We start from the raw sequence: 11,778 nt of genomic DNA on the forward strand, positions 1-11,778 counted from the left end.
CCTTTACCAGCCTGTTCAGCAGTCTCCTCCTCCTCCTCTTTCTCATCTGCACTGTCCCCTAGTTGGGACTCTGGTTGGATTCCCTCTAAAATCCCATGAAAGTGGCATGTCTGTGGCCCTGTCCCGGACCAACTGTTTGCCTCCTTTGTCTTCAGGTACACGTGCCTCAGCCCTTCTATTTGCACACGGCCTGGCTGGGTGTCCCTGGTGCATCCTTTCACCACTGTGCCCCGTCTGACTCCGGTGTGGATATCAGCATTTCTTCTGCGGCGTCAGAGCTCTGCCTGCTCAGATTCCTCTCCCCACATGGCGATCAGGTCCAGGATCTCCTGCATGCCCCTTGCCACTGCTCATTTACAGCCCTGGGAATTCACGGTGAGTTGCTGGGCTCGCCCTGCTGGGCAAACAGGAAATGAAATGCAAATGTTCCTGGGTCTTTTCTGTTCTACCTGGGAGAGTAGCAAATTTTAAAGTACTGGCCAAAGCGGCTACTTTGGCAGTTGGGGGGAAACCTCCTGGAGTCCAGGAAGGTTGACTCGAACAGTTCTGTGTCTGCACTACCCCAAACTCCACCCTGGCAGGTCACACTTACTGCACCTCCTCTAGTCATGTTGGAGTATTAAAGTCAACTTTAAAAGCACTTACACTGGGCAAAAGGGGGTTGGCAGTGTAGACTCACTCATTACAAAACTGGCCCAACACAGCTAAATCTGATCTAACCTTATAGTTTACACCAGGTCAGTGGGAAGTGTGCCCAACACTCTGTCTCCAGTTAGCTCTTCACTGCACTGAACCTCAGAGCCAGAGCACCAGGGAGAACGTCAGGGTCCCTTATGAGTAAAGAGCCGGAGCAGCCTCTCCCGGATCTGTTTGGTCATCACCCCGTAGATGACGGGGTTGAGCATGGGGGGCACCAGGAGATTTAGGTTGCCAATAAGAACACGAATATGCAAAGGCACATCCTGTCCAAACCGGTACGTGAGGGAGGAGAAGAGCCCTGGGATGTAAAAGGTTAAGATGGCGCACAGATGGGAGCTACAAGTCCCAAAAGTTTTCAGCCGGGTGTCCTTGGTAGGGAGACTGAAGATGGCCCTGAGGATCTGCATATAGGATATGGCAATAAAAATTACATCCAGACCCATGACACAGAACAGCATAAAGAGGCCGTAGTAGCTACTGATGCTGATATCAGCACAGGCCAGGCTCACCACGGCCATGTGCATGCAGAATGGCTGGAGGATGATGTTGGTTCTGCAATACGGCCACTGCCTCGTTAGGAAGGGATAGGGAAGTGAGAGGATAGCACCGCGCAACACCACAGCCAGGGCAATTGGGGCCAGCACTATGATTCTGAAGGTGGTGGAATATCTCAGAGGATCACAGATGGCCACGTAGCGATCATAAGCCATGGCCACCAAGATCCCAGACTCCATCCCTGAAACGCTGTGAATGAAGAACATCTGGGTGAGGCAGGCACTGAAATCGATCTCCCTGGCATTGAACCAGAAGATGCTCAGCATTTTGGGCAGGGTGGACGTATACATGATTAGGTCGGTGACGGCCAGCATGCAGAGGAAATAGTACATGGGCCCATGGAGACTCCGCTCTGTCTTCACAATGAAGAGGATGGCGAGGTTCCCCAAGATAGCTATGGTGTACATGGTGCAGAAGGGGATGGCGATCCAGACATAGAAGGGCTCCAGGCCAGGGATGCCCTGCAGGATGAAGGTGGAAGGGTTGGTGAAGTGGGTTGTGTTGGTCTCTGACATGGTGTAAGACAGAAGGTGACTAACTCTGAGGCAGAACGGTGTCTCCTGCATGCGCCGTACATTCCCCAACTTCCTGTATGTGTCCAGCGTGTTGGCTGATGGTCCCAGTACAAATTCCTGGATGAGGAGACAATGTTAATAGGAGACATGACATCAATGGTTGGAGGCTGTTTTCATGAGGGAAGCAGGTTTGCGGTTCTTCACACACTGAAAAACAACATTGTCATTATTCAAAGAAATGAATGGTGAACAATTGGTTCTGCTAATACCGATTTCATTTTTTATGGCCTGTGTCACAACCCCTGTACACTGTGGTGTGGGAAAGCAACAGCCAGGACATGGATTATCCCTCATTGTTCCTTGATGCAAGGAAAACCGGACCAAAGTGCCCTTTCTCTATGGACTTCCCCATTCACCGGTTTGCTCAAAATCAGAGGGGAAAAACCCAACCTCTGCCCAGAGTGTGCCCATGGAAGTCATCCCAACTAGAGCCCCTCTCGACAGAGCTGGCCATCGCTCACACAGCTCAGTGAGACGCCTGCTTGTTGGCCAAGCCGAGATAATATTCAGACAGCCAATGAAAGGGGTGGGGAGTAACCTGCTCTGGACACGCTCCCAGGTTGGGTCCATCAATAGCTATTAGCCAGGATGGGTAGGAATTGTGTTCCTGGCCTCTGTTTGTCGGGGCTGGGAATGGGCGACAGGGGAGGGATCATGTGAGGATTCCCTGTTCTGTTCCCTCCCTTTGGGGTGCCTGGCATTGGCCACTGTCGGCAGCCAGGACCCGGGATTGATGCACCTTTGGTCTGACCCAGTTTGGCGGCTCTATGTTCTTGTGGTCACCCAGTGTCTCTAAAGGAAGAGAGCAGGTTGGAAGAGGGTGTCTGAGACAGGACAGGCTGCCAGGTGTGGACACTGAGAAATCTGGGGCTGGTTAGCTTAGGGATGAGACAATGAGGGTGTAGGACAGAGGAGGGGTAAATAAGAATGGAACTGGTTTAAGTGGACAGGGAAGAGTTCCCAACTACTAAAGTGCATAGACACCTGGTGTTTCAAAAGCACTAGCTCCGCAGAGTGGAGGGAAAGGATCGGCAAAACTGATTGGTAGGAAAAAATTAGCCTGAATAATGGAAATAAATCAAGGGAAATCCTTAAGAAGCGAGTCTCAGACAGCTAAAATACCACAATTTCCAAATGGAAGCTGCGCACATTTCTACAAAACCCTGGTTCAGTTGCAAAGTGGCGGCAGCAATTTGTGGGGAAAAACAATCTCGTATAAATCAGGAAAAGTCTCAGCACTTGGCAGATCATACAGAAGGGAAGTTATGGAATTTGATAAGAAATGCTAAAAGCACCAGGCTACGTCTATACTGCAGCCTTTTGTCAGCAGAGACAAATTCACCTTGTCCTGGGGCTGTGGAGCAGGGGAGCCCTCGGCCAGAGCTGGTACCTGTGAGTGCTGAGAGGGACGTGTCTTCCCTGGAACCCCCCTCAGGCAGCCGCGTCCCCGCCTCTCTCAGCCCAGTCGGCAGCAGCGTCCGGCGCCGAGAGCCGGCACAGGGCTGGGCACTGGTTATAACCCAGCTCTGGGCCGTCCCGGGGAGACTCGCTCATTCCCTAGGGGAGCAGCAGTGTCTGCAGGCAGGCAGGTGACGAGCCTGTCGGTGTGTCTCTACTCGTTCTCCTGCAATAGGAGGAAACAGTCTTGAAGGGCCCTTCCCACAGGGGGAGGAGAACTCCTGGGCGCTGGGCTGTGTCGGGGAGCAATTGGCTGCTCTGGGTTTGTGTATAATTTATAATCGTAGTCGATTAGGAAAATAATATCTCGGGATGATGCCTTGTCTTCCTAGGGCCTGATACTCTGATGACCCGGATGGATGGGTAACCAGGCAGCCAGCCAGGTCCGGGGATGGATGGCAGAAGCAGACATGAACACTTGCTGCAGGCACAGGGCTTGTGGTGAGGGGATCAGGGAGAAGTCCCTCTCCTCAGTCCCTATCGCCGTTCTGGGCAGCACCTGACACTGAACACAGCCAGGCAGGCGCGACTGGGCCAAGGTCAGACAGCGATTGAGTGTGGGACGACCGGGAGATCAAAGGAGTCCTGACTCCACCTGCCCTGCCGACGGTCTCTCCACCAGGGAGTCCCGCTCCGGGAGGGCTGTTCGTAGGGAGGGGGCAGAGGAAAGGCTGGAAGAGGGAGCCCGAGCTGGAGCCTTCCCCATCCTCTCAAGGGGAATCTGAGGTTTTGGGAATGAGCTGGAGTGTGGGGGCTCCCCGCTCCTGGGAGCTGTGAACTCTGGGACTCAACTTCCCCTCCCACTCAGACACCCACCAATATTTGCGCCACGGGGGCACTTTGGGCAAACAGGCTTCGTAAACTGCACTTCTGCTTCTTGAGTGTCTTTTGGCCCAATCCTCCAATCTGTCCAGGTCGCTCTGGACCCTCTCCCTGCCCCCCAGCGTATCTACCTCTCCCCCTAGCTTAGTGTCATCCACAAACTTGCTGAGGGTGCAATCCATCCCCTCAGCCAGGTCATTCATAAAGATGTTGAACAAAACCGGTCCTAGAATTGAACCTTGGGGCACTCTGCTAGAAACCGACCGCCATCCTGACATCGAGCCATTGATCACTACCTGCTGGGCCCAGCCTTCTAGCCATCTTTCTATCCAACTTACCGTCCATTTATCCAATCCGCATTCCCTTAACTTGCTAGCCAGGATATTGAGGAAGACCATTCCAGAAGCTTTTCTAAAGTCAAGGTATATCACATCCACAGCTTCCCCCGTATCCTCGCAGATTGGCCATGTAGGACTTGCCCTTTGTGAATCCATGTTGACTGTTCCTGATCACTTGCCTCTCTTCCAAGTGCTTCAGTTCCTTGGGGATGAGCTCCATGAATTTCCAGGGACTGAGGTGAGGCTGGCCGGTTTGTAGTTCCCTGGATCGTCCTTCTACCCCTTTTTAAAGATGGGCACAGAATTTGCCATTTCAAATCATCCAGGGTGTTCCCTGACCACCACAAGTTTGTAAAGATAATGAACAATGGCTCTGCAATCACACCAGCCAACTTCCTCAGCACCCTCCCGTGCCTGAATTCCTGCCCATGGATTTTGGTGTGCCCAGAGACATTAACCTGCTCTTTCATTGCAAGGCCGGATCACCTCTTCCCCTTTCTGTGCTGTCCGGCATGGAACATTGCTCTGTTCCCTAAAACGCTATGTAGTGGGAAGAGTAACGGGCCAGGGGCTGTGCATTGTTCTCTCCTCACAGAAGGCACATCTATTCTTACGAGAAGATCGTTGCTCCGGATGTCCATCATCTAGCTTCTTCACAGCTTGAGACCCCTTTGCTCACCTTCCCACTCGACTGTTCTTTTTCCTTCAGATTCCACAGGATATTTCACTCTCTCTCACGCTGAGCCACAAGCGTGGGTTTCTCACCACGTGCAGCATCCCTGTGGCAGGCTTCCCAGGGTACAAGGAGTCTGGTGGCACCTTACAGACTAACCATTTTATTACTTCATAAGCTTTTGTGAGGTGTAACTCTCTTCATCAGATTCAGGGAGGGAAAGAAACCGATGGGAGGGCTACGTTGGAGCGAAGTCTGGCAGGGTGGCTGTGGCCAACTTCCATCCATGCTAGGGAAGATGGGAACACCAAAAGGGGGAGATCACTACTGTAGGGAAGGAGCCATTCCCAGTCTCTAGCCAGACCCAATCTGCATGTAAATTGCAGCTCAGCAGTTTCCTGTCGTGCCCTGTTTTTGAGGCTCTTTGGCTTGATTGGCAGCTGTCAAGTCTCTAGCCGTATGTCCCGTCCCCAGTGTGCCATGGGGCCACCGCACAGCAAAGCCAGGGAAGGGTTTAATGCCAGTCAGTGACTAGACGTGTAAGTGTGGGGTGGTGAACGTGGGCAAGGGGCCAGCTGACCTCCGTGGGTCTCTTCCAGCCCTCATCTTCTCCGCTGGCATGGCTTTGTTTTTCACTCAGACACATTCCTGGTGGTGAGGCCAGCAGGTGGTGTGGGGCCGAGTGCGTGTTGGAGGCAAGGACTGCACGCTTGGAGACCTCTGGTTGAAGGAGAGGGTCAGTATCTGTTGGCAGCCTTGGACTGTGTCTTTCGTGATGGGTCATTGCGCGTGTGACCGAGGCTGGTGTTTTCATATCTGTCTCTCGGCGGTCAGCGTGGGCTGGTGGACGAGGGCTATGCGCGCAGAGGGGTTCAGCACCAGTTGTGAGCCGAGCTCTATGGGGAGGCAGAGGGCCCTGAGTTTGACAGGTGCAGGATGGGGGGCAGAGGACTGTGCATTGGAGACACGTAGGGCTTGGGATGAGTCAGCGTGAGGACGCAGGGGACAGTGTGTTTTGAGGTGAGTAGGGTCCTTGTGTGGGGGGAGAGGACTGTGTTCCAGCATGTAGTGGCAATGGGGGTCACTGTGTGGGGGGAGTGGAATGTGTGTTTTGAGGCCTGCCAGAGCTGGGGGGAGGGAGTATCAGCTTGGTAAAGCACCATGTGCCGTGAGGTGCACAGGGCTGGGGGTTTCCAGGGAGAACTGCGTACTTCAGGCGTTTGCTAGCGGAGGCTTTCTGTGTGGGGGCTACAGGCAAGGGGTGAGTTACGGTGCGTTGGGGGCAGAGGATGAGGGGTTACAGTGTGTTGGGAGGTGTAACCCGGCTGTCTCAGCATCAGGGGCACCTCCAGCTGGGCACCGAGGAATTAGCTCAGTCGGCCCTGGAGCACCCCCTTTTGGACAGTGTCTCCCCCCAGTTACCTAGTTTTTCCCTCCATCTCAGGGTGCTGCCATGCCCCAGGACTCCCCCACTCTGGGGTCCTCCCCAGCCCCCTGTGCCCACCTTAGCTCAGTGACCCACGGCCAGTCCTCATCTAGCCCTGCCTCAGGGCAAGCTACAGTCTGGCATGGCCCCTCCTCACTGGCATGGGGTGCAGACCTGCTGCCTTCACCTGCCCTGGCTGCCTCCCTGCAGCAGCCTCAGGCCCTGCAGCCTGGGAGCTTGTCTGGCCAGAGCCCCCAGCCCTGCCTACAGCCCTGGTATTATCAGGCCTTGCTTCAGGCCCCCAGCTCTACACAGTCTCCAGAAGCCTTTGGCTTCCCCTAACCAACCCCAGCTGGAACAAGAGTGAGTCTATGTCTGCCCCCCCCCCCAGTGCCCTTATTTATACAGCCCCAGCTGGGCCCTAATGGGCTGTATCAGCCTCAGCTGTGGGCCTTGTGCTCCGCCCTCTCCTGGGCCCGGTTTTAACTTTGAAGAGCCAGGTGGGGTAAACCCCTCATTGCAGGGGGTTTGGGTGGGTAACAAAGGCCTGAACCTTTTGAGATGGGTGGGATATAGGGGGGCACTGGATGGTGTCTTGAGGTCTATGTGGTCTAGAAGGTTTGTGGGTGGGGGGCTTAGAGGACTGTGTCTTTGGAGGCCTCTCAGGATGGGGTGCCTCAGGATGGGGGAGGGAGTGGCTCAGAGGGCCATGTGTTTGGAGGGAGCTCAGAGGGCCATGTGTTTGGCGGGGGCTCTGGGTGTCTGTGGGGGGGGCTCAGAGGGCTGTATGTTTGGAGGGGACTCAGGGCTTGGGGGGGGCTCAGAGGGCTGTGTGTTTGGAGGTGGGCTCTGGGTGTGTGAGGGGGCTCAGGGCTGTAGGGGGGCTCAGAGGGCCGTGTGTTTGGAGGTGGGCTCTGGGTGTGTGAGGGGGCTCAGGGCTGTAGGGGGGCTCAGAGGGCCGTGTGTTTGGAGGGAGGCTCTGGGTGTGTGAGGGGGCTCAGGGCTGTAGGGGGGCTCAGAGGGCTGTGTGTTTGGAGGGGGGCTCTGGGTGTGGGGGGGGCTCAGAGGGCCGTGTGTTTGGAGGGGGGCTCTGGGTGTGTGGGGGGGGCTCAGAGGGCTGTGTGTGCGGAGGCTTACAGGGCTGCATAAGGGGCATAGGTCTGTGTTTTTGGAGCTGTGTGACGGGCAGGGCCTTGCCTGGGGGGGGGAGTGTCGACCCTGTAGCCCCAGCCCACTCAGCCAGGCTCAGCGCTGCCTGGGGCTTTGCCCTGAAGTGCTGATGGACCATAGGGTCCCACCGCCCCTCAGTGCACTGACGCTGCTCAGGTGGCCCCAGCAGCTGCCCGGCCTTTGCGGGTGGAAGCCGCGTGTGCGGGGCCGGAAGCGGGTGACAGACGCTGAGGGGCGGGTGGGGGTGCAGACGGGAACATCCCTGCAGCAGTTCCTGGCCACAGAACTCAGCTCACCGCCGTGCCGCTGCCCCGCCGCAAGCAGAGGCCTGGGTCCCTGTGTGCCCCACGCTCCGGCTGGGCCTGGGGCGCCGAGACCACGGGCAGAGACTAACGGGTCAGCTCAACAGGCCTTGCTCCCAACGGGCTCTGCCAACGTGGCAGCTGCTTCCTCCCTCGCCCCCCGGAGTCACACACACAGCTCCGTGGGTGGGTGGGCGGGCAGGCCCCCACCCCCGCTCGGCTCGCCACCGCTGGAGACCCGCTTCTGGACGTGGCTGAGTTGCAAACAGCCCCCCCCAGCCCTGTCCTCCATTGAGTGGAGCGAGGTCAGGGCTGACTTGGGTCACATGCAGCCCCCCAGCCTGGCCTGGCCTGGCCCGGCCCTGCTCCCCTAGACTGAAAACCTCTCACCGTGGATGGGCCCAGAGCAGGGACTTCTATGGGAGAGACACGCCCACCCCGTGGGTAGAATTTGGCTCCCATGGGCCCAGCCAGGAAGGAAGGGGAGCCCCTACCCATATATTGAGGGGCCTCTGGCCTGCCCCACAAACAAGTTCAAGTTAAAAGCATCCAAAGGGTTTTTGTTTTTTTCCAGGCAGTTCCCGTCCCAGGGGTGCTGCTCTGCATGTGAGTCCAATTAACGCTAACGAGACAGACAGGAAACACAGCACCAGGCCACAGTAGGGCTCATTAGCACTGGCCAGGGAAAGCTGAGGCCAGGCCTGAACATGGGGCTAATTAGCAGGTTGTTACAGGAATTGCCAGTTCCGCTGGCAGATTTTGCATCAGTTTGTACTTAATGAAACGGACACATTCAGAGCTCAGGGCTCCCTGGGTGCTTGGCTGCCCCACGGACCCTGCACAGGCAGACACTCCACTGTGAGTGAGGCTGGGGGGCCTGCAGGCTGGGGGTGGGGGATGAGAGGCAGGACAGTCCAGGGGTGTGGAAGAGTTTGGTTCAGGTGCCTGCGCCTGATGTTCCAGGCTGCAGCACGTTGACATGTGGAGGGCTGACAGACCCTGGTTCCCTGAGTTTATAATGAGTTTGTGCTGAGTTTAGTGTCAGGCTTAGTGAAGTTTTCAGTTACTTTTCAGTTTGTAACCTACTTTGCTCGGCCTGTTCTCACTTATCACCACGTCAGTCCTAGTGCTGGTACTTCAGAAAATCACTTGTATTTCCTATCAAGCCCAGTGCAAATAATTGTAACCGGGGGGTGGGGGGCAACCAGTGGGCACATCCCCCCGTTCACTGCTAAAGGGGCTCACCCAGGTCATGCACTGGGGGTTCTGATCCCCTTTGGGGAGGGGTATCCCGGGAAGCTGGGCCCTAAACTGCACTCTCCTTGGCTTCTCAGGGGGGCAGGGATCTCGGCTCAGGGCCTTGGCTGGGGGAGACCAGGGAGCTGGCCTACAAGGACCGTGTGATGAGGAGTCCCAAAGAGCAGGCAGGCTCATGGCAGTGGCTGTGTCAGCACCCCAGGAAGCCCCCCAAGGGGTCGTCTCTGACCTCACCCCATCGCATTGTGATCTGCAGGGTGCAAGTTCATAAACAGTAAACTCCTCCCTCGATATGGGGAGGATATGAAACCGCTTTTGTTCACCAAGCTAAGAGTCATAAAGACTTACTTCACTGAAAGAAAATACAACATAGGTCCATTAAATGCAGAAGGATAGAGCTGAAGTACATTTAAGTGACAGCAAACACATCAAAGCAGTTTATGGAGGCAATAAAATAAAACCACAACCTAAGGTTTGTCAGGTCAAGATATTGAGAAGGATGCTTCACAAGGCATCTTTTCTTCAATTAAACATGCCATAACTACGTTGCCATGGCAAGTGTGGTGTGCTTTGGGTGGCAGAGATGATCCATTAGGAGAGGTGGCGCAGGGCGGGGGAGGAGGGGGAAGAGGTGGGGAAGGACACGGGCCTTTTGGGGTCCAGGCCCAAGCAATGAGAAAAGGGGCAAACTTGAGCACACAGGTGGACTTCCTGGTTTGTGGCACTGACCCTGCATGATAGGGGCAGGAAAGGAACTCATCCCTCTCTGATTGTCCACATGTGGTTCAGGGCTGTGGTCCCAGCTCCACACATCAACCACAACTCGATCTGAGAGCCAGAGCACCAGGTGCAAATGTTACGTCCATTTAGGAGTAAGGATCCCCATCAGCCTGTCCCTGATCTGTGTGGTCCTCGCCCCATAGATGATGGGGTTTAACATGGGGGGCACCAGAACATACATATTGGCAATGAGGACGTGGGAATGCTGTGGCACGCTGTGGCCAAAGCGCTGCGTGAGGAAGGAGAAGAGGCCTGGGATGTAGAAGGCTAAAATAACACAGAGGTGGGAGCTGCAGGTCCCAAAAGTCTTGAGCCGGGCGTCATTGGTGGGCAGGCGGAAGATGGCCCTGAGGATGTGGGTGTAGGACACAACGATAAAAGACAAATCCACACCAGTCAACAGGAATGCCACCGAGAGGCTGTAGTAGCTACTGACGCTGATGTCGGCGCAGGCCAGCTTCACCACGGCGATGTGCTCACAGTGCGTGTGAGGGATGAGGTTGCTGCCACAATACGGCCACTTCCTGGCCAGGAAGGGGTGAGGCAGCATAAACATGACAGCGCGTAGCACCACGGCCAGGCCAATCTTCAACACCACCGGGTTTGTCAGGATGGTGGAATGTCTCAGGGGATCACAGATGGCCACGTAGCGATCAAACGCCATGACCATGAGGATCCCAGACTCCATTGCGGAGAAGGAGTGAATGAAGTACATCTGGGTGAGGCAGGCATTGAAGTCGATCTCCCCGGAGTTGAACCAGAAGAGGCTCAGTGTTTTGGGAAGGGTGGTTGTGGACAGGAAAAGATCAGTGATGGCCAGCATGCAGAGGAAATAGTACATGGGCTCATGGAGGCTCGGCTCTGCCTTCACGATGAACACGATGGTGATGTTCCCCAGAACGGCTACAGCGTACATGGCGCAGAAGGGGATGGAGATCCAGCCATGGGTGGCCTCCAGGCCAGGAACTCCCTGCAGGATGAAGGCGGAGGGGTTGGTGAAGTGGGTTGTGTTAGAATGTGACATAGAGCAGGCGGAAGGTGTCCAACTCGGAGGCAGAGAGATGGCTGCTGCATGCACCATTCATTCCCCAACTTCCTGTGTGTGTCCAGGGTTGAAGGTGACAGTCACAATAACAGTGCCTGGATGGAGAGGCGATTTCAACGTGAGAGATCACACACACGGCTGGAGGATCCTCTCAGGGTGAAGCAGCTTGGTCGCTCTTCACACCCTGAAAAATGCCATCCTCTTCACTCAGAGAAATGAACTGTGAGCATCTGACCCTACTAATGCCAATTCCACCTCTGGTGGTCGGAAAGTCCCCCACGACGTGGCCTGGGAACCTTAATAGGCCCCAAATGGGAAACCCCAGTGAAGATTCTTGTTATCCAGAACGGCTCCTTAACTGAATGGGGCCCATGCTGGAGAGTCCGGGCTGATGGGGGCTCCCCATTCACACGCTGGAGGGTCTGGGCTGGAGGGGGTCCCCAGTCACACGGTTGCACAAATCTGAGAATGAAAAAAACAAAAAGTGTTTCCAAGACATTGCTCAGAACTCCAGTATATAGAGGGAGAAAAGCCTGTTGAGAGCCTATCGGTTAAGTGTAGAGATGGGTGCACTAGGGGTGACATTGTGGTCGGTGTCTGCTCTAGACCGGATCAGGTGGATGAGGTAGACGAGGCTTTCTTCGGACAACTGAGAGAAGCTTCCAGATCACGGGCCCT

General features: G+C 55.5%; 2 protein-coding genes across 2 annotated transcripts; both read right to left on the reverse strand.

Annotated features, from left to right (window-relative positions):
* Positions 1 to 821: 821 nt before the first annotated feature.
* LOC142819449 (olfactory receptor 52E4-like) lies at positions 822 to 1,769 on the reverse strand. Its single transcript, XM_075906844.1, has one exon. The coding sequence runs from the start codon at positions 1,767 to 1,769 to the stop codon at positions 822 to 824; it is 948 nt and encodes a 315-aa protein (XP_075762959.1).
* An 8,196-nt stretch (positions 1,770 to 9,965) lies between these two features.
* LOC142827815 (olfactory receptor 52R1-like) lies at positions 9,966 to 11,292 on the reverse strand. Its single transcript, XM_075923781.2, has one exon. It carries the CDS (start codon positions 11,134 to 11,136, stop codon positions 10,132 to 10,134), a length of 1,005 nt encoding a protein of 334 aa, XP_075779896.2. The 5' UTR covers positions 11,137 to 11,292; the 3' UTR covers positions 9,966 to 10,131.
* Between the last annotated feature and the right edge of the window lie 486 nt (positions 11,293 to 11,778).

This window comes from Pelodiscus sinensis, chromosome 1 (genome assembly GCF_052426305.1).
Source record: "Pelodiscus sinensis isolate ZL-2025 chromosome 1, ASM5242630v1, whole genome shotgun sequence".
In the NCBI taxonomy this organism is placed as follows: domain Eukaryota; kingdom Metazoa; phylum Chordata; order Testudines; family Trionychidae; genus Pelodiscus; species Pelodiscus sinensis.